General features: G+C 40.3%; 1 protein-coding gene across 1 annotated transcript; it reads left to right on the top strand.

Annotated features, from left to right (window-relative positions):
* On the top strand, window positions 1-23,430 carry dusp22a (dual specificity phosphatase 22a). The gene is made up of 7 exons (XM_049565817.1): window positions 1-408; window positions 3,867-3,900; window positions 4,660-4,742; window positions 6,545-6,594; window positions 12,642-12,716; window positions 12,946-13,117; window positions 20,598-23,430. Exons 1-7 carry the CDS (start codon window positions 388-390, stop codon window positions 20,787-20,789), a joined length of 627 nt encoding a protein of 208 aa, XP_049421774.1. The 5' UTR covers window positions 1-387; the 3' UTR covers window positions 20,790-23,430.
* The last annotated feature ends 195 nt before the right edge of the window (window positions 23,431-23,625 follow it).

Here is a 23,625-nt window from a genome sequence, read left to right on the forward strand (position 1 = left end):
ATATAGTCTACATGTATGAGGCTGAAGTTCATGTATGAGCTGCCGGCCACATGCTGTGATGTCACTTACCGGATGAACCCGCAGCTGCAGTTGTTTCACGTCAAAACAATCCGGAAGACGATACAGCATGACGGAACTGTTGTTGGAGCTGAGACGAGGTCAAGGCTGAATTAATAACATTACTGCTTTAAGCACGGTGCTGGATCTTAATAATGTTGTTGAGCAGGAGACAAACATAGCGACTGAAGCGAATATTGTCCTCTGTGTGTGGTGAGTCTGAAGAAACTCCGTCCAGCCTCGCGTCTTGGATTCAAAGTCCATGTTTAAATACCCCAGCACATCTAGATCTTAAAGTGTTAGCTCATCGCAGACTGCTCCAGAGTCACCATGGGCAATGGAATGAATAAGGTAGGCTTTCATTTTGTCTCGTGTTCAGATGGTATGTTGTTGGCAGGGACTGTTTGATGGAAAAACTCTGCAAAGTGTACTCAACTCAAATTTATTTATACAGCACATTTAAAAACAACCTCAGCTGACCAAAGTGCTGAACATGCTGTACAGTATAGTCAGTGATTAATAAATTTTTTTTTAAAAAAAACAACCCATAGGCTTATTAAAATAAACAATACAACATCATACAGTGAACAATAAAAAGATCATAAGAGCAAGATGTCATGCTTAATGAGGGCCGAAGGCCAGAGAGAAGAAATGTGTTTTCAAAATGGATTTAAAATGCTCCAGAGTTTGGGCAGCTCTTATATGTACAGGTGGGCTGTTCCACAGGTTAGGACCTGCCACTGAGAAGGCTCTATCGCCTTTACTTTTGAGCCTGGATCTCGGAACCTCCAGCAGTAATAGATCTGTAGACCTCAACGCTCTCATTGGGGTGTGAGGCTGAAAAGCTCAGTCATATAAGATCCAGGAAAAGGACTGGAAGCTAGTGTGATGTGATCATGCTGTTTCTTTCCTGTTAACAGACAGGCTCCTGCATTTTGAACCACCTGCAAATGGCGCAGTGATGACTGGTCGAGTCCAACATACAAAGAATTACAATAGTCTAGACGTGAAGAGATGAAAGCATGAATTGCTCTCTCAAAGTCATGTGGAGGGAGGTAGGCCTTCACCTTACTCAGGAGTCTCAATTGAAAGAAGCTTGTCTTAACAACTGAACTAATCTGTTTATCCAGTTTAAAGGCAGAATCAAAAATCACACCAAGGTTCTTCAAATTTGGATTGCCCAAATAGAATGAGTTCAGTTTTGTTTTTGTTCAGGTCAAGAAAGTTCAACTCCATCCATGATTGAACATCTTTAAGACAGTTCAGCAGAGCCTGAATAGAGGCCTCACTGTTTGTTTATATGGACAGATAGATCTACAGATCTATCTGTAGATCTCATTTCATTCTTTTGCGGATGATCTGCAGATCATCCGCAAAAGAATGAAATGAGATGTTGTTGTGAAATTGACCCCAAGGTGTGCATATACAATGAGAATAAAATTGGGCCCAAGATGGAGCCTTGCGGTACCCAACAACTAAGTGGGGACGCACCTGAAGAATACTGGCCGAGATGGACAGAGAAACTTGTTTTTGATAGATAAGACTGGAACCATTTAAGACTTGTACCTTTAATGCCTACACACGAGTTAAGACGTGACAGGAGAATACTGTGGTCGACCGTCTCAAAAGCAGCAGACAGATCCAAAAGGACCAGGACAGCAGAGCTGACAGAATCAACAGTTAAAAGCAGGTCATTAAAAACTCTTAAAAGGGCGGTGTCTGTGCTATGTCGGGATTTGAAACCAGACTGGAATTTCTCAGAGATACCATTTAAGTCAATATGTGATTGCAGTTGCTCACAAACTACCTTTTCTAGGACCTTTTTAAAAAGGGAGCTTGGAGATGGGCCTGAAGTTGGACACTGACGTCATTCAATCAATGTAATCAATCATGTGACGTGTTCTGCTCTGTCTACATTATTGATACAGTCTATGGTCCACACTGATATAAATAAACTGAAGATTGCACTTTAGGTTACCTGCACTGTTCATATTTTTGAATGTTTTAACAATGAGTAAACAGCTAAAACAAGATATAGACTGCCTTTGGATTGAGATCTAATGACAGTTAAGCATTAGGTGGCTCAATTTCTTTTCTAAATTGTCATGAATTCATAGGATTGTGTTGTGAATAATGCAGATGATTATAGCTTTCTCCTGGGGATAAAGGGTTGCTATGTCTGTGTGACAAAACCAGCCCAACAATAATACCAAACTCAAAATATGCCCCTGCCAAACCATAAACACTGCTTTTAAAGGTCAACAATATTGCTATCATTTCTAAATGTATTTTAATATCAACAATTAAAACCACAACTGTTGTGTGCCAGAGTTAAACACAGCTTTTCCCTTAACAGTTCTTTTGCCTTGGTCCAAATATGACCTTGCATAATTTGATGCACTGTATTATCAGTATATTATATCATATGAAACACCTTATCATGTTCATTCATACAGTCATTTTCTGTAACCACTTATCCACGGGGGAGCCGGAGCCTATCCCAGGTGACATTGGGCGGGAGGCAAGGTACACCCTGGACAGGTCACCAGACTATCGCAGGGCTGACACATAGAGACAGACAGCCATTCACACTCACATTCACACCTACGAGCAATTTAGAGTCACCAATTAACCTGCATGTCTTTGGACTGTGGGAGGAGGCTGGAGTACCCAGAGAAAACCCACGCTGACACGAGGAGAACATGCAAACTAAGCACATAGGGGTGCTGTGAGGTGACAATGCTATCCACTGCACCACCATGCCGCCACCTTATTATGTTGCTTCACGATATTTTAATCATAAACTTATAGTAAATACCAGCACATAAGCTATGTTCATACTGTTAGCATTTTTGTTTACCTTATTTCAACTGATACAACTTATCCTGTTGATTCACAACTTTCCAATAATACACTTGCAACATGTAGACTGGTCCTAAACCGAAAGGCTTGGTTTTACTCTCCTGCTCCCACCCTACTGATGGGCCCACAAGTAAGGCACTGACTCCATGCCAGGGCTGCTGTGGCTGACCCTGACCTCTGACCCTCTGATGAGGGGTTCATGCAGTTTTGCCTCAAATTATGAAACAGCGACATAACATTTACGTCACACATGATGGTGGATTGTTTATCACTATCATGCAAAATTACACTGATGTACAGTATGTTAGTTAGACAGTAAAAAGGTGTGTTGTAGTACTTAAAGTCAGTCTTGAGACTGGTCTCGAGACCACTTTTTGAAGGTCTCTGTCTCATCTCGGACTTAAATGTATTCTATGGTCTTGTCTTGGTCTCAGACAAAAAAAGGACCTTGAATTTTATTTCAACACCAGTCAAGACCCCAACTGTGGGGATATCACTAAATTGCCTGTTGCAAAAAAAAAAAAAGGAGAGCAAGTAAAAGCAGTACATTTTAATTTAGCTTTAAAATGAGTCTGCATCAGCAAATAAACTGGCCATCTGTATTTCCATCCTTAATTGCCACACCAATGTGTGGGATGAGTTAATCGTGCATTTTATTACTGTGAATCCAGCAATTAATTATCCTCTGAAACCCAGTGCTTCATGGCACTAGTACCAAAGTACAGCAACACTCAGTGGCTGCTTGCCACTCATCACTTTGCCCTGATAATCATGCATCACTGCTTCAGGCCTTGTATGGCTGCAGGGGATGATTTGCTGGTCTTTAAGCCTTAAATCCAATCTGGCTCAACCTGGGACATTCGTTCCTTTTCAAGTGGAGGTTTTGAAGCTGGACTGTAATGAATATCTAACCTGAACGCAATATGTCTGTGAATGCTGCTTCACAGGTCGTCGATGGGCTCTACCTTGGGAATATAAGAGGTAAGACAGACTTGATTTGATGTTTGTAGATTTGATACATGCAGTGTGGCAGGGTCGGGTCAGGCTTTCACTACTAGAGGCAGAATGCTACCATTATAGGCCATAACTGCATGAAGGAATGTTGTGGTGTGGGGATTGATGCACATCACTTAACCTTCAGTAGCCTATTTTTGAACATATTACTTTCTTTTATTGGCATTTATTCTTATTCTTCCAAATAATATGGACAAAAACATTACATTTTACCCATATTCAGTGTTAATGGTTTTCAGTTTAAGTGCTGTCCCTTGTATAGTTTAACACAAGCTTTTCATTTTGTAGCTTCAAGTCGTTTTACTGTCAAATTTAGATTTCAGAGTAAGAGATGCAAATGCCTTGACAAAAGACAATTACGCTAGAGGGTGTTGCTTGCTTTACATTAAACAAGTAAACAGTCTCAAAGACTGTTAGCGTGTCACTCCCTGGCCTGGAACAACCCCTTCCCAGTTAATGTGGCATTTGCAGCTTTCTAACTTTAGCTGCTGCGATGATGGCTCCACATGATGGCACAAGCATAATGGCTAAATTTAGTTCAAGTGACAGGAACAAGTGACCACAAGCCTAACTGTACAGAATGATGTTGCAGGACTGTAAACAGCTAACAGACCTGCCTCTGCAGCAATGTACAGTACAGCTGGTCAGTTGCTGGTGTGTTGGTCGGTATAATAAATCACTGACATGACTCGGGTGAGAGATATTTCTTTCTTCTCTTTGCCCCAGATGCAGAAAACAGAGAGAGTCTGTCTAAGAATGGCATCACCCACATCCTGTCGGTGTACAACAATGCAAAACCCGTGTTTGAGGTTCGTGGAAAATCCAGGTTGACTGGGTCAAACTATTTGTTCTTCCTGTGAACATTTTTACATGGAGATTTTGGTATGACTGTGCATGTCATAGTGTGATGTGTCCTGTCAGCCAGCTGGGGGTGGTGATGAGTTATGGTTGGAGCAAGAGAGGTTCGTGCCTGAGATGGACAGTTTCAATATTGAGTGTGTGTGTTTATGGACAGGAGATAGTAATCTCAGAAACCATGTGAAGTTTCTTTAGCCACTTTCATCTGTTGTAATTACCAGACACTGATGACTCAAGTCTGAGATATATAATTCAGAGACAGTAGATGTGTCTTTCAACATTATGTTCTGAGACTGATATTTGTAGCAGTGGAAAGTAGTTTATTACAGAAGACTGATTAGTCAGTTTTTGTGCCTGTCTTGAATAATGAGTTAAAGGTGTTGGGGAAAGACAGTTGATTGTTCAGATTTATTCCCAGATCATCAAATACCATCGCTTTGGGTTGGTAGTCAGACCGAACTGCCAACCCAAAGCGCCGGTATTTGACAACCTTGGAATGAGACTCAGTAATTACCTTTCTTTCTCCAGAGTTACGTACAGCACCTTTAAGTAGATATTATCTGCATATTCATTTAGATAATACTAAGCCCCATATCAGAAATAATTATTTTACTGAGTGACTAGAAAAATACAGACCCACCTGTTAAGACTTAAAAGACCTAGGGCTTCTTATCTTTTTGGTATTACAGAGACATGTTTCCTAACTGTTTAAGTGCTACATCAGAGGCAACTGGGTAGAACAAACTGATAAGATTAGTTTCACTTCAACACACTGGGCTTTAACAGTCAACTTTAGAACACTGGACACAGATTATTATCTTGAGGAACTGTTGGAGCTTTTGAACTTTACAAAGGCTTCAGGTCAGCACTGAAGAAGCCTCTTGGATGAAAGGTGACATGTCTTTAAGAAACTCAAGCAAGTCCAGTTGCCAGTGTTATAGCACTTAAGATCATAATGACCTGGATGACTGAGAATCTTCACCAACATGTTTCCTAACTGCATGTAGGAAAAAATTCTGTCTTATCTCAGGATAGGGATTTAGCTAATACAGATTTAGAGATTTCCCAAGTTAGGAATCTTAAATAAGGATAGCTAGAGTTTGTTCTTAATTCAAAATACCTACCAAATGTGGCAGTAGCACTGTTGTTAGGTCTGTATGGCAACGACAATGTAGATGGAGAAAACATGACCGCAACATAATGATGGAAAGGCTGCTGGAACTGTTTGTTGATGCTTTAAATCTCCCCAACCTTGTATTAATGGGCATATATTGACTGCCAAGATGATTCATTTAGAATTTGATCGATGTGTTACATCTGGCTCTGGAGAGGCCGACAAGGAGGCACGGGGCTCTGCCAGTAGTTGTATAGCTCACAGAGGCTTTTTTTTTTTTTGCCAGTTGGGTGATTTCCAGCCTACCGGGGCTTTCTAATCAAAGATGCAGGCAGTCTAAACATAGATACCGGTATGACAGGATGAGTGGCAACAGATAAATCGACTCTACAGTTACAGTGAGGATTTCTTAAGTTAAGATAGGAGGTCTGAGACGGGATAGGACACAGCCATGAGTTTAGGAATTGCTTCTCCTGTCTGTTAACTTAAGATAGGATAAGCAGTATCTGTAATGAGGCCTCTGGGCCATAATTGCACCCATTAATAAGATTTATAGGTAACATCCAGCTATGACATGCATGGCATATGTTCTTGAATTCTGTTTCAGCCGTTTTACAGTTTTCCATACATGTTTTACAGGACATGACATACCTTTGTATACATGCAGCTGATGCTTCCAGCCAGAACCTGTGAGTAAGAGCACACACACACACACACACGCGCACACACTCCCGACAATCAGATGTACTAATTGTGTTTATACGTCAGATTTTAAATGTCCCTGTCCGTGTGAATTTCTGTGACGCCGATGAGTCATGCACTATTGTTTCAACACTTCTACCATCCTGATTGTGGTCCCAGGGTGTGACACCCCAATGTAAACCGTTACAAAGATTACAATAACTATAATAACTTTAAACAGTTTATAAAAATTATATATGTCTGTCTTTAATCGTTCAATTCCTGTTGGTATTTTTTGGACATTTACTATCAGCTTGTTTAATTTTTACTACGAGTGCATGAATTTAGGCAGTGCAGTAGAGGACAAAGTGACCAGTTTAAAATTTGAAATTGAAATCATTGATCAGTTTATGTCATGATTTGAGGATATATTCAGAAAAGTAGACCCTGCAATATTAGATTAATTATAGTATGTTCATAACAATTAGGCACAACAGTAGTCTTTGTTCCCTGTGTTTGTGTATGTGCGTCTGTGTGTGTGTGTGTGTGTGTGTGTGTGTGTGTGTGTGTGTGTGCGTGTGTGTGTGTGTGCGTGTGTGCGTGTGAGAGAGAGAGAGACAAAGAGTGTGTTCAATGTGTCATTGTTGTTCAGGAGTCAGACTCGGTGTTGAAAGAGGCATGAGCTGTCCCTCCACCCTTGCAGCGGATGCATTAGTCACTGCATTTCTGTTGATACCTTTGTAGAGTCTTTCACCTCATGCAACACTAGCTGCAGTAATTCTTGATTAAACACTTAACTCATGCTGAGGGCACAAAACACAAGCATCAATTATGGGTTGCAGCTTGAGCATATATGCAAAAGAGCAGTCTTGCAACCTCAGGACGTGACTAATTTTGCAGTCAGTATTGGAGCTGGTGGGGGATAATGCCGTTGTTGCTGTACTGGTGCCTTCCACTGGTTGGTCTGGGTGCCTGCACAGACAGGTGGGATCTTTGAAGGGGTTGCATAAATCTCGAGTGCACAACTTTATCCCTGTGAAGCTCCTTGCTGACACCATATGCGCTGGTGCTTTCTACACCATTTGTATATACAGTGGGGTCAGCAGAGACAAGGGCCATACAGTGAAGGAATTGGCCATACTAAAATGGGGAGAAAGACAAGGAAAAAGTGGGGGGAATCATGACGATTAATAATAAATAATAAGGTTGTTGATAGATACCATAGTAGAAAAAGACAGGACACACAGAGGCTGAACACTTGGTCCTTGGTGTCAAAGGGGTATACAATCCTACTAGTATGTCTCAATTCAAAACTCTTCATTCAGATGTCCTGTTTCAAAGGTCAGACCACTGCAATCAGAAAGAAAATTCTTAAGCACAGTGCTGCTGATAGACGTAGAGTTTAAATGTGAATAAGTTAAAGGTTTGGGGTTTCTGACCTGAATTTGGATACGTAATGCTGTTGGTTTCCATAAATCTGAGGCTGACTTTGAGTTTGGCAGTCATTGAGGTTGTTTGGGGTTTGAAGAGGAACTTAATTTCTACTTAACTTAGCAAAAAAAAAGAGAGAAAGAAAACAGAGCTTGGTAAAATGCAAGTTAATGAGACCTGAGGTTTAGTGTTTGGATGGATGTTGCTGATTGGGTTGGGTTGGAGGTGTCTGACCTCCACTGTCGCAATCAAGTGTCCTTCCCTCAGGCAGCAGAGGAAGGAAACCTTAGTGTGACATCTGGCTGTTGGCCTCGACCACCCAGAGCTTTAATAAACCCCCTCTGTCACAATCACTAGGCTGACTGACGGGAGTGGTGAGGCCAACTGACGCACCACAATGCTCACCACCAGCCAGGGAGCCCCTGTGGCCAGGTCTGATGGCCCCTGCCATGTGGAAGGTCCACAGCAGGCACTGTCTTTGTCACGAAGGTTCTGTTTTTTGTTTTTTTTTTGGAGCAACTGTAGCAGTTTGAAGCTGTCTGAAAAACCTTAAACTTCCTTAAAGCTCTTGTGTCTGTAATTTGGGATGGAAGAAGGGTTCATTTGTGTAGCTCTAAATCACTGTTACTGTCTCAATAGGCTGCATCAATTACACTATAAAAGAAAATGGAGAAGATAATTAAAATGACAGCCAACCTTAGACCCTTACTACTTCTCTCAGAACTTAAGTAGATAAAACAGAAATATGAAATCTTGGTCAGGGCCTCAGAAGCATCCATTTTTTATGATTGCCAGGCGTGCAGTATGTGACAGGTGTCCTAACGAAGGTTAAATGTCTGTAACAACCAGCTGGGACATGAAAGCTAACCTGGTCGCCATTGTCGCTGATGCTGTCGAGGCTTTTACAGAATTGATATCAGGTGAGGTGATCACTCACTGAATAAATACAAAATATATATTTTTAATTGTCTTAAACGTTGATTTATATAGTTGCTAGCATGCACTTGTACCTGTTTGTTGAGGGCCCGGGATTCCCCTCCATTTTTACATTCTCATGACAAGCCTGTTATGATTTTAATGCACAGTGTGCACTGACCATGAAGGTGTTAACTCATTTGCGTCAAGCTTTTCCAAAATGAGATGTGCATTTGTGAGAAGAGTCTGCATGCATACCATGGTGTACTGTGGTTAAAAATCAGATGGTACGTTTTTTTGTTTGTTTTAAAAATGACTTCTTCAGAGTACCAATGTACCAAATGAAGTTTCTCCATATGATAGATTTGCACAAGCTCGTTTTGCATTTCTAATGTACGGTAGCTCAACAATTTGTTTCAGTTTCTTCTCTGAATTCAACTGGTTAAAACCTCAAGTCCTTGTCACAAGGTAATTTTCTGCATATTAAACAAGATGGCCGGAAGTCTCTGTGCTAGGAAGACAGAACAAAGTGCTGAGGGGACATCTTTTGAAGAAGAGTTTGGATCTCAGGAAGGAGGAAAAAAGAAAAGTTGCAGTCAATCTATTTTAGCCCCAGTCTGTTATTCTGTCTGCTATTGAGTAACCAGCATCTGCTCCTCTGGAGACGGCGCTATCAGCCATGCACTTCTTGATTATGCAAAATGCCATCGGTGTTTCCTGACAGTGAACGCGTAGGATATTTGAGGAGTGGTTGCACCACATTGTGCTGCTTTGAGTTTATTTTTATTTTAGAAAAGTGTCACATTCTGAGGATGTGAACTTGTACAGTGAGCTTTTTCTTTTGTGTGTGTGGCTTGAGGTAAATAGAAAGTGTATTGTGAAAAAGAGATGTCTGGTTACCCTTTCTCTAAACTAGAATGTAGACTGAAAATGTGTCGAGTGTTCTTGGAAAACAGGGAGCACGATAATAGGAAGACAATTTAGGCACTCCAGAATATATTCCAAAATACAGTACAGGCCAAAAGTTTGGACACACCTTCTCATTCAATGCGTTTTCTTTATTTCCATGACTATTTACATTGTAGATTCTCACTGAAGGCATCAAAACTATGAATGAACACATGTGGAGTTATGTACTTAACAAAAAAATGTGAAATAACTGAAAACATGTTTTATATTCTAGTTTCTTCAAAATAGCCACCCTTTGCTCTGATTACTGCTTTGCACACTCTTGGCATTCTCTCCATGAGCTTCAAGAGGTAGTCACCTGAAATGGTTTCCACTTCACAGGTGTGCCTTATCAGGGTTAATTAGTGGAATTTCTTGCTTTATCAATGGGGTTGGGACCATCAGTTGTGTTGTGCAGAAGTCAGGTTAATACACAGCCGACAGCCCTATTGGACAACTGTTAAAATTCATATTATGGCAAGAACCAATCAGCTAACTAAAGAAAAACGAGTGGCCATCATTACTTTAAGAAATGAAGGTCAGTCAGTCCGGAAAATTGCAAAAACTTTAAATGTGTCCCCAAGTGGAGTCGCAAAACCATCAAGCGCTACAACTAAACTGGCACACATGAGGACCGACCAGGAAAGGAAGACCAAGAGTCACCTCTGCTTCTGAGGATAAGTTCATCCGAGTCACCAGCCTCAGAAATGGCAAGTTAACAGCAGCTCAGATCAGAGAGCAGATGAATGCCACACAGAGTTCTAGCAGCAGACCCATCTCTAGAACAACTGTTAAGAGGAGACTGCGCGAGTCAGGCCTTCATGGTCAAATAGCTGCTAGGAAACCACTGCTAAGGAGAGGCAACAAGCAGAAGAGATTTGTTTGGGCCAAGAAACACAAGGAATGGACATTAGACCAGTGGAAATCTGTGCTTTGGTCTGATGAGTCCAAATTTGAGATCTTTGGTTCCAACCGCCGTGTCTTTGTGAGACACAGAAAAGGTGAACGGATGGATTCTACATGCCTGGTTCCCACTGTGAAGCATGGAGGAGGAGGTGTGATGGTGTGGGGGAGTTTTGCTGGTGACACTGTTGGGGATTTATTCAAAATTGAAGGCACACTGAACCAGCATGGCTACCACAGCATCCTGCAGCGACATGCCATCCCATCCGGTTTGCGTTTAGTTGGACGATCACTTATTTTTCAACAGGACAATGACCCCAAACACACCTCCAGGCTGTGTAAGGGCTATTTGACCAAGAAGGAGAGTGATGGAGTGCTGCGGCAGATGACCTGGCCTCCACAGTCACCGGACCTGAACCCAATGGAGATGGTTTGGGGTGAGCTGGACCGCAGAGTGAAGGCAAAGGGGCCAACAAGTGCTAAACACCTCTGGGAACTCCTTCAAGACTGTTGGAAAACCACTTCAGGTGACTACCTCTTGAAGCTCATGGAGAGAATGCCAAGAGTGTGCAAAGCAGTAATCAGAGCAAAGGGTGGCTATTTTGAAGAAACTAGAATATAAAACATGTTTTCAATTATTTCACCTTTTTTTGTTAAGTACATAACTCCACGTGTTCATTCATAGTTTTGATGCCTTCAGTGAGAATCTACAATGTAAATAGTCATGAAAATAAAGAAAACGCATTGAATGAGAAGGTGTGTCCAAACTTTTGGCCCCTACTGTATATCAGTGAGGTAAACATGAACTCTAGCTCACCTGGAGCCCAATGCAGGCTGAGCCCTTGGCGGCGGCCTGGTTTTGAATCCAACTCGTGGCTCTTTGCCGTCCTCCCCTCTCTTTCCCCATTCCTGTCACTCTTCAGCTGCCCTTTTAATAAAGGCAATAAACAAAATCATTTCAAAAAGCCTTTATTGTGGCTAAACCATTTAAAGAGCCAGCATGTTTTGACTTCTGTACATCTTCGTCAGGGCTTTTACAACAGATCCTTGTTGATTTATCTTTTCTTGTCTTCTGGAGTGCCTTCCTGTTGATCCAGACTTTCTATTGTGTTCTTAATATTTCTTAGCTTTTAATTGGCTTGCATTTAAAAAAAGGGTCTGACAAATTGGGCCAACAAAAGCTCAGTATGAGTAAGAACTTTAATTTGGAGGGCAGCAACATGTGAACCTGAATGGTCCGCCATAGTTCAGGAGGCTGTATTTTTGTTCCACTCGATCATTTGTAGACACAGAGTGAATGAATGCTGGGACCTGATGTAATTTTGCAGATAGACAAAAACCAACAACTGTTACTTCCCTTGTCTGTCCCTACTGTCTGTGCTCTGGTCTACCACAGACTCTCTGTTTGAGCAGACCTGACCTTTTTTCTCACATGACAAGTTGGAGTAGTTGAAAGCAGTTGAAAAATCAAAACCTCGCCATGCGCTCTAAACAAAAATCCATCAAAACTGCCTGCTCCATTCTGGGGTTTCTTACTATATTTTCAGTTTCTTCAGTCAAAATCAGAAAAGTATCATGAAATCACAGTTTCACCAACCTGTTCAAACACAGAGTTGGGGCCTCGAAGCAGGAGTTTCAGTTCAAGGTGTCCTTTCTCATATCCCATACTGCGTAACCTATTTTTAGCTTCACAACCCCTACACCACCTTAGCAAAAGCAAGCTCGTTTCCTGATTTAATGAGCCATGGTACTAAGGTCATTTTTGATTCAAAGTGTTCGTTTCTATATTTTGTACCACAAACCACAAAAATGTGAGCTATGTATCAGTTTCTTTTTTTCCTTGTTTTTTCATTTTCAGATTACAGCACTTTAAAGAGTGCATCAGCTTCATCCATGAATGTCGCCTGAATGGTGGATCATGTCTTGTTCACTGGTAGGTTTTTATGTCTAATGCTGTATCCGGCTCCTTCTGGAGGGGTCAAGACATGTCATGTTCACTTTGGATGTAGGTTTGTAGTACACCTCAAAAGACAGACCCAAAATAAGCCTGAGAAAAAAACTGTTCAGTACCTGTTCTGTTATGTATCGTTATCAGTCAGGAATAAGGGTGTTGAACATGCAGTTGCTTTGTGACAATGACCAAGTCACGTGCTTTGCCGCAGCCTTGCAGGTGTGTCCCGCAGCACCACCATGGTGGTGGCCTACCTGATGACTGTCACCCACTACAACTGGGAGGAGTGTCTGTCCGCAGTGAAGGCTGTCCGCTCCTTCGTTGGCCCAAACTATGGCTTCCAGCAGCAGCTGCAGGAGTACCAGAGGACACAAGTTGCAGAGGTAAATACATGAAGGAACACACAGACATGATGAGTGCACGCCCACGGCACCTTTCAGAAGGCACCCAGCCACCTTTCAGTTTGTAGTGATGCAACCTAAAGCCAAAAGGGATTTTAAGTTGTGATCTTTAAGAATTTATGTTTTAAAATTCTGTGTGGAGTTTGCATGTTCTCCTAGTGTCAGTGTGGGTTTTCTCCGGGGTCTCTGGCTTCCTCCCACAGTCAAAAGACACATAGGTCAGGTTAACTGGTGACTCTAATTACCCATGGGTGTGAATGTGAGTGTGAATGGTTGTCTGGCTCTATGTGCCTGTGACAGTCTGGCGGCCTATCCAGGGTGTATCCCGCCTCTTGCCCAGTGTCAGCCTCCCATGAACCTGTATCAGGATAAGTAGTTACAGAAAATGAAAATGAATGAATGTTTAAAAATGACAGATTTTATAATGTTTTCCTCACTGGCTTCCTTCTAGCAACAGCCATATGATGAATTCACATTCTGTACATGTCTTTGTGTCTTTAGTGCTGCTATTGGTGATTCAAAGCCACTTAGACATGCACAGGAAGTTACACAACACGATTCATGCAACCATCACAGTGCACATGATGTTGATTATTAACCTGTCAGCTGTTGATTGTAGCTCACTTGTTCATCTGACAGTTGTAGAGGACTTTTTCATCCATGATTACTTCTGTGTATGTTTTTTAAATATATTATATATTATATAAGTAAACAACACATAGCAACACACAGCACATATCTGGGGGTCATGTAGTCATGGCTAAACCTCCCTCTAGCCACCAATTTAGACTTGCCATTAGCATGTTAACTGATTGCACCAAACAAGTACCATAACATATACACATATACTATACATACACACACCCACACACATCTCCACACATGATGTTATACATAAAACAAGCAAACACATGCTGACACACACACAACCTCACAGTATTTCACAAACAGACAGCTTAGGAAAAATAAGATTATAATATTAATAGTTACACAATTATTAATTATTAAATTGATTACAATAGTAATGAAAGGGAAATTCATATAAACATATGATACATAATTCTTCATCAGCGAAACAATGTGGTCTCAACTAGGCCAAATCTGATCCACCAGGCAAAGGCCCTTGTTTGAATATTTTTTTTTATTCTTGCAGAGACTAATGAACAGCCATGGTTTGTTTCACAGTGCATCACATAAACATAAACATACATGTGTAAAATTCATATTATTTATTTGTTGTATGGAAAAACTCTCATAAATATTAATAATATTAATTTTAATTAACATTAAAACTCACGGCAAGTGGACTTAATTCTCCTCCTGTATAAATACAAAACGTGACTTCTCACCTGTCTGATATAGGGCTGGGTAGATTCAGATTTTCCAGATCGATTTGATTCGATTTTCAAGGACTCAGTTCGATTCGATTCACGATTCGATTTAATTCAGTTTAATATCGATTCAGTCAAGTATATTTCAATTATTTAACAAAATTTGCTTGGATATTAAGATATTTTCTGAGAAATAACGAAGTATATTTAACAAGGAACCCTCTGACCTGGTGCATTACTATTAAAAATACTGTTTACATTAAGAATTGACCCCAAAGCAGTACATCAGTCATCATGTACTTTTATTTAACATTACCTGACACATACAAAATAAATTTTTTAAATTAAATCTAATCACAAGGCAGACAATTTAAATAAAGTGGCTACAAAAAATGTAAACAAAGGACATCCACAAGTTTGCTGCCTGTAACCGTCTTATAAAGCTTTTCTGCAATACACTACAGTGGTTGTGATGCACACATTGACTGTATCAGAAGAGAAACAATATACGTAGGTGAACTCTGCAGCAAAGTAAACCCTCTTCCTCAGAGACGATCTTTGCCCCCGAGTTTGTTCCTGGCGGCAGAGCAGAGTCAACTGTCTTTCTTCTCAGAGGATCTTTGCCCCATGAGAGCAGGCACTAACAGCTCCGTGTCCGCAGTGTAAACAATGTTCACTGGCGATTTGACAGTCACTAGAAGCACATTATGACACTTTGTAAAAGTTTCTGTGTGGTACCTGTGTTGTACATGAGCTAACGTTAGCAGCTAAGGAAGGACTGAGAGGCTGTCCGGTGTGTGTGTGTGTGTGTGTGTGTGTCTGAGTGTCTGAGGAGCGTCAGTACGTTAGCTTATTAGCTATAACGTTAGCCTTGCTGTTTGTCATGTTAATGTTATCGTCGGCAGCCCTGAATAGCTTGTAAAGCTTTAGCATAGTTAGTTAACACATTTGTTATCGGTCCATGTGTTTACTGCTACAGAAAATTAATAAATCTTTGGTTTATTTGCACAACGTCGCCTCTCTGCCGTCTTTTATCACGCTTGCTAACGCTAAGTTAACTTTACCAGCAGATCTGTATGAGGTACAAACTGAGGCTACAGTTAGCAGTGTGCTGATGCTTAGTGGTATTTCTTAATCTTTTCTGTGAAACTGATGTGCATTTAATAAACATGCGTACATTATTAGCGTTATATTTTTAGGGGAAAATGCGAGTGAGAAAAATGCACCGTAGACCCATGCCTTCAGTGGACGCGCTCCCACCATTGTTTGCTGCTCTGTCTTCATTCAGTGTCCGGCTGTCTCGCGAGATTATCTGGGTTGATACTACTGCTGCTGCAGTCTGCCACCGGCTGTACAATACGTCCACGGAGGAAAATAAACAGTTATAGTAAAAGATCGATTTTTTAATTAATGAATCGATATTGTGCCATAGGAAAATCGATTCGAATCGATTAAATCGATTTTTTCAACCCTGCTCTAGATGAGGGTTGTTTTAAGGGTTTTGAGCCGCACAGCTGTGTGGTGATCTTTACACTGAACATCTTTTTATTTTACAGTGCATAATCCATGATCGCACAGTCTCGGTGGCAAAGACCTGACGTTTAATGCTCATAGTTGTCTACTTTCACTTTGGAGAATATCAGTCTAAACTGTCTGGTTTCACGTCCAGTCTGATTTGGGGCATTTTTTCATCCAGAGAAAATGTCAAACACTGTATCCAGAGCTGCCAAGCGTCACGCTTTGAGTGTGACAGTCACGCAATTTGACCCTTTGGTCCTCGTGGCTTGCCGTAGTTCGAGTAACTCTGATTGACTGACCGAGATAACCAATCCCAGACCGATCCATCAGTCCTGTGCCTAAATCTAACCAACCACGGAAGGCAGCACGCAATATAAACCTATCAGAAGCAACGTAAGGCGGGTCTTGGCGTCTCTAACTTTATTTCACACACAACAGCGCCGACATTTAAAACCCACTCGACGTTCTTCTGCTTGCTAGAAGACGGACGGTAGGAAACTACCCAATTTTGTTCACTGTTGATTCGCTGTTTCTCCTTGAGTTTCCTAGTTAATATGTACTGTTTTAAGGCTGCTATAAGTCTATCATTGTCCTGTATTTGTTGCAGAGCTTTGTAAAATTTATTTGCCTCTTCTCTTGGCCAGTTCACACTTGAAAAAGAGACTCTAACGTTAGTCTCAATGTGTGTGTGTGTGTGTGTGTGTGTGTGTGTGTGTGTGTGTGTCAGAGTTACAGACTTGTAAATATCAATTTAGACCCCCCTAAAGCAGTGTTTCTCAAAATTCTAAATTTCAAGGGCTATCCTTAACTCTGACAGTGTACAAATGGAACCAAATGGACCCATTGGGGTTCCATTTGTACACTGTCAGAGTTACAGACCTTGTAAGGGTCAATTTAGACTAAAGGAACCCACAGAGTCCCTGGAATCCACTTTGAGAACCACTGTAAAACTAGCATTGGGAGGCCACAGTGCAGGGAGAGCCGCTGGCATGGAGGTGAGGACATCAGTCGTAAGGTATAAATCGACGTTAAAACAGGCCAAATCGATGTTAAAAAAGGCCAAATTTTTTCCGAACGCAGCATGACACTAAAGTCTCACTCTTGTCATTTTCTGAAACTTGGCAGCCCTGCTGTATCTTAGAATATATGACATATGTTTGTATTAGAAATACTGTCTCAAGTAATTAGAAGACCACTTTGCTGTTTCTTTTTAACATTCTAGGGAGTGAGGTCATTGTTATTTGCATTTTACTTTTAGTCTTTGTCTCCAATGTGTTTTACCATTGACAGGATGAATTATATATGAAAACACACTGTAGGTAGCTGTTCACAGCCTTTAACATTTTTGCAGCATTTCAGTTACTTGAAGGCACCAAGTGTGTGAATCCCATTAAAGCTGGACTGAGACTGACCAAGCCACTGAGTAGAGAAGGGGAACTGCAGGGGGGTTTGCTGGGATTGCATTAGCTTGGTTTTGCTCATCACGTGTCTAGCATTACTGTCAGCATCTTGCAACATAACATGACTGAAAAAAAATTGCTCATTGTTTGTAGATCTTGCACTGATTTCGAGGATTTAAGAGGAAATAGGATTTCTGTATTTGTGCTTTTCCCATATGTGCCTCAGATAGAAAGTGAGGAATCCTCAAGACAACACTGTAGTTACTAATGCAGCTGTAACATTCACTGACACAGCATCACAGTAGCAACACATGTAAATAAATACAGTGAAGTGCACATCCTATAACTGATAATGCAAATTTAGTGAGAGAAAACTCGTTCAACTTTGAAGTCCGTGAACGCTGTAATAGGCAAAAGCGTGGAAAGCTGTTATTACTGCTGCTTGCATGAAGTATATTGCATTGTATTTAATAAAATGTCTGATTGTTTTTATTCTGTTAAAAGAATCAAAAAGTTTTGTTGTAAAGCAGTGACTCTATGAACCCGAGCCTCTCCACAATTAACTATCTCAAATCCACCTTTTATCCACATTTTTTTTTTTTTTTTAAATTGGGGGTACACTTGGATTATACATTGATTCTTTATGAACAGTTTATTCAGTTTAAGACCAGAATCTTTGTTCCATTGAGAGCTGGTTTTAAAACACATATTTAAATCAATGCAAAATATAGGGATGAGTTTTTCTTCATTTTACTTCATTTTATTTTATTTATTATGAATGTATATACAAGTATTTATCTGTGTATTTGTAGATATATAGATATATGGATTCATATAAAGGTGTGTGTGTATGTAGATACTTATTCTTATATTTTGTTTTGATTAGTTAATCTAATGATCTCGTCGTTTTTTTTTTTTTTTCCTCAATGTTTAAACTCAGGCCACAGGGGGTGGGGTGGGGTGGGGTGGGGCGATGGGGGTAAAGAGTAGGGTTTAAACTATTGTTTGGATTATAGGAGGATAAGTGAAGGTATATTTACATTTTGAGTATTGCTCCAATTTATTTATTTTTTTATTGCTATTCATCTAATTTACATAAATACACTATATGCTTAATGTATTTGTGGATACCCTCAAGTACAGATGTAGATATGGCATGTGTTGTCAATACTGTATTTTTCAGTTGTAGTGTTTCCTCCATGATGAAAACAAAAAGAAAAAAAAAACAATAAAAAATTTGGTCACAAAAAAAAAATCCACCTTTTGTCTTAACTTTAAGGGTCTGACTTCAGTTCTAACAAGACAAATTCTACTTTTGTTGCGTGATAGCAATACCACCCCCTTTTGATTTTGATGCATGTGACATCAAACTAGTATCAGTCAGTGGAAGACTTAAACACACCTTGTAGCTTTTACCATGATTCATTTTCTTTTTCAAGATGACACAATAACCTTTAGCAGAACGCTGCACCTGAAGTCTGTCTGATTATTGATATCTTTATGCTGTGCTTTCATTCATCTGTTGATGCTATGAGTCAGTGCTGTACTCGTTTGGTTTTTGGGTTGAGGGTGAGAATACTAATTTTAGGAAGATGAATGTATTATGTCCAAAGTGACTTTCACTTCATCGTATTGCGTAAAGAATAAGGTATTGCAGCAAATTCCTGGATATCTTTTGAGAAATCTCAATTCCTTGCTCTTTTGACCTGCTGCTGTCACTACAACACTGAACATCTTTACTGGAAAGGAAGGCTGCAGCATCTAAGACAAGCTCAGTCTGCATTCAGTGTAGTGACAATAAATATCAAGAGAATTTTTATAGATAACTTAGCTTTACCTTTACACACAAATTATGATGCTATAATATCTCAAAGCCATTACTGCCTACTACTATACCACCTGTTGCAAGTGGTCTTGACTCATACATGAAGAGGCAAAATGGCACTTAAATCATTTTAACAGAAGGACTCTTTTATTTTTTGTGCTCTGCAGTTGAAACCATCTAAATTCAGAGTTCACATGGAGCAACTCTACATGCCAGTTAATAGACTTTAAGCATTTCGTACATGGTATTGAGGCTTTTGGACCGAGTATATACTCATAACTATTAGCCAGGTTTCTAATTTTACATTGCCAGACACCACAGTAACTCCATTGTTTTTAAAGCTGAATCTCTCTTGAAATTGTAAGTCGTGTTCTAGGGAAATACTGAGGCTCAGGTGATTTTTGTGAGCAGGCATGTTGGCAGAGAGACAAGTGCTCCATTAGAAATGTCTCATCAAATCCAGTCTGTGCTGCCCTCTCCACCCATTACGTCACATTCCCATGCAAGCCATGTTTTTTCTACTCATCAGCTCCTTCCTGCAAAGAAGACAGTGAATACATGGAATATCATTTCATGACATACTTTGTCATATCATTCAGTTGAAACTATGAAATCAACTTTGCACCCCAGGTTGTAATAGAAAACAACACAGATCCAATGTGACGCAATAACCGGTTAACTCAAGACTTACGAAAGCAAGATATGTGACTTCATGGTAAACAGACCTAAGACACCAAGCCAGTATTACATTTAACAAGTGCAGTGTGCTTTCAATACATGCCTGCTAAGAACAGGCTCATTGCTTGACCTCCAGTACTGCTGTTTGCAGCTTTCTTGAGAACTGCTCTTCCAAACAACTCTACACTCGACACTGCTCTTCCTGCCATTCACCTGCCATGACATAGTTGTGTTTCTTAACAATGCTAGAGTATACATATATGGCCTCAGTGAAGTTAAAGTGTGTTTATCAGAAAACAGAAGTGTTTATTCAAAAAGTTACATCATTGATGCTTGAATTGTTTGAGCTTTCTACAATGTAGCATCTCCGGTCTGTCTTTCTTCATCTGTTTTTGAGTGTACTTGAGCTAATAATGGAGAGAAAGCTGTACCCAGCATGCCTTTTAGCTGTGTATCAGTTAATAGGAGACCCCTCTCAACACACTGCACAGTATGTACTTCTGGTAGTCGTAGTGCACTACTCATAAATTTTACCTGTAGATCTCAGGCGCTCGCACTCAACACCTCACTTCCTTGGGTCCTCAGCAAAACAACTGGCAAATGTGAAGCTGATTGGAAATACGGTTGTCAAGAATATTTATGCAGAAATTGTTTGTTATAATAACGACATTTGCTGAATTATGTTTTTTTGTCTGTCCTCTCGTCCCCAGTATCGAGCATGGTTACGGTCCAGTTTCCGCCCCTGTCCATTCAATGACCAGGAGCAGGTGGGTGCCCTGCTGAGCCAGTACACAGAACAACAGGAGAGCCAGAGGAGAGGAGCAGACCAGCGCTGGATTAGTCACGGTGTAGGTGTCTGTGCTCTGCCGTCCGACCCTGATGATGCTGAGGGCAGCAGCTGAAACATGGGCCTCTGATCATGCTAACGTCCTGCCCAGTGCTGTCTGTAAATGGCAGTCACTATCTTTCTGTGCTCAATTCCAAATCAACCCCAAGTTCTATCCAACTTTAAGGCCTTTGTACAACTCTGAAAACATAGGATAAAGTAACCCCCCCTTAAAAGCCAATCATATCTTTCATACTTAATTTGCACCTGTCTAATCATTGTTAATCACTGGAGGTTGATTTAGAATTGGGCTACAGACTCTAATCCACTACCAATACCTTCCTTGTTCCTTTAACTAAGTACAGCCACAACCGGGGTATCGGTGCTCACAGACGCCTTACTCTAAACACCTCAGCACCTTAGCCATGATGAATAAACAACACTTCTGTGTGGACTCTTTACACCTGCAATGTTCAGGTCAGTAGCCTTAAAGAAGAGACTGATTAATGCTGTCTTAAAGGAACATTTTGTCACTAATTATGTGGATGTGAAATCCAGAAATCTACAACCAATTTGATGCCAATTATTCTGAGCAGTTATTCTGACAAAGACCAATTTGCAGTCTCTTAATGGTATACTCTTTAAACACTGCAGATGGCGAAGTTGGCATGTTTGCCAAGCTGACAGTATAGAACTTAATATGTACATCCTGCTGAGAGCAAGCACCGCTTGCCTGTCAAATTTTAAAACACTATCGACATTGCACACACTTGTAAAATGCACAATACCCAAACAATGGACATGGTGTTGTTAGCAAATATGCTAGCCACTTACAGATATAACAGCAATAAATATATTAACAGCACACCCTGTTGGATGCTCTTCACTCAGTTCATTGGTACTTTTGGTTTCATATTTGAAGAAAATTCCAAGCTGTCAACACACTATATGTACCAGTGTCTCCTAACAGAATCCAGCACCAACCATCTACAGAGGAATGTAGTCACTTGATATCAATTAATATTACTGGGTAGTGGGAGAGGAAAAGTTGTTAGTCAGCTCTGTCATTTCCCAGCAACTCTGTCCCAGCCAACACACCTGTTGCTGAGTTATCTCTATAAACAGATATGAGTGTATGCATGTGGAATCTGTAGGCAACAGGACAACATTTTTGTATCGGAAGCAGTTTGTTTTCCATTTGTAGAGTAGTACTGACCAATCATGTTTGAGCTGCAGGTAAACAGTCAGTGTGAGGAGGTGGAACCTTTGAAATAGAATAAGAGTAGAACAGACATTCCCATTAAAATCAACTTAGCAGGATCGTCAGAGAGGCAGCCATTTTTATTTGTACCGCTGGCATTGCAACTGTTGTAGTGAGCTAACTTCTGTATAACCGTATTTCTTTTTTGCCATTAATTGCATGTTTCTCGAAACATGATGTAGCTGCCTCTGAAGAATGAGTGACAGCAGGCAGCTGCTCTGCAGACAGCTGAAAGGCAGAGAGAGACCACAGGGATAAAGAGTGTGTAGATCCAGCATATTTTCACACCTAACTTTGTGAATTAAGGGTTTATTTCAACCAAACCAGAGTTGGTGATTGCTGGAAAGGTAGACTAACTTACCTAAACTAAGACAGTTTTGTTGAGTATTTTTTTTGTTTTTGTTAAGTTTGAATAATGTGTGTTTTGAGCTGGTCTTAGTTTGATGAACGAGAGAAACTTGGATTGTTGTATGGTTGCATTTTTTTCTGTTTATGAAGGAAAATAGGTGTCAGAATAGGCCAAAACAGAGTTCTCAGATTAGTGGGTGTGACATAGTTTATGGCCCCAATGACGTGTCGTCAACTACTAACAGCAACTGGCATTTTCTTTTAAAATAGTCAAATGACCATAGCAAACAGTTAAATGTCCTTTCTATTCATTCTGTTTCTATGGGCAGAAAGCATTAGCCGAAATGCATTCTCTGAATCCATTGGTTATTGTTTGATGATTTAGCTTTATATTAGCTTTCTCATTCAAAATTCATGTGCATTCATATGCAGATATCTGTTTATAGAGATTAGCCAAAATGATGGGTGCATGGAAGAGGAAGGGTTGCCCCGAATACCTGCTAGCCACGCCGGGTCTCCTGAAATGTTGTCCATTGCGCCCAGAGGCTTATTGTCGTCAAATGGATAGCCAATGGGTTCCAGGATTGTCCCATATTAGGCTGAGACAAAAGAAAAAAGTACATTATCAAAACCCTTCATAGTTTGTCCACTGTCAACTGATAAAATAGATAAAATAAACCAGGGGTGACATTTGTTAGTAAACTAGGCTGCTTTAGTTCTTTATAGAGTTGCAGAAAACACTGGTTGGCCACTTAAAGACATGCAGCTAGGAATGACATATGGAGTTTTAAAATTGGCAAAATGTTCCTTTAAGTAATACATAGCAGGTTTAACTGGGAAGCTACATTAAGTGTTTGAGTAAAACTGTAACTATATATGAAGGATCTCTGCAGTCCAAATGCTAAAGTCTTCCTGATTTTACTGAAGCTCTGATTTGTCTTTTTATTGTGACAAAGCTGATTTTGTAGGTCATTTCTGTTGTAGATTCATGGGTACAGTTAATTGTTGTAATTGTGTATTTATGGTGTTTTTTGTTTGTGTTTTATAATAAAATGCAGTGACTGACGAAACCTATGGAAATGCTAATAAATCTGTGCTATCAACATCATAGCATGTGTCTGTGTGTGAGTAAAACAACTCCTTAAAGAAAATGACTATATACGTGGTTATTACTGTAATACACAGCTCATCTCTACAGGTTGCTTTTCTCACGAGGCAGCATGGTAACTGTGCTGAGTAAAACCTAGAATGGCTTTTCTTAAAGTTCAGTCTACATTCAAGATTTGAGAGGGTTCTGGGTATT

Source organism: Epinephelus fuscoguttatus, linkage group LG2 (genome assembly GCF_011397635.1).
Source record: "Epinephelus fuscoguttatus linkage group LG2, E.fuscoguttatus.final_Chr_v1".
NCBI classification, from domain to species: Eukaryota; Metazoa; Chordata; class Actinopteri; order Perciformes; family Serranidae; genus Epinephelus; species Epinephelus fuscoguttatus.

What these genes read in the sequence shown, in the direction of transcription:
- dusp22a (XM_049565817.1), top strand. Translation starts at nt 388, where the DNA reads ATGGGCAATGGAATGAATAAG. An exon ending in CTACCTTGGGAATATAAGAG is followed by an intron (nt 3,901 to 4,659) that starts GTAAGACAGACT and finishes TCTTTGCCCCAG; the next exon opens with ATGCAGAAAACAGAGAGAGT. An exon ending in GGATCATGTCTTGTTCACTG is followed by an intron (nt 12,717 to 12,945) that starts GTAGGTTTTTAT and finishes GCTTTGCCGCAG; the next exon opens with CCTTGCAGGTGTGTCCCGCA.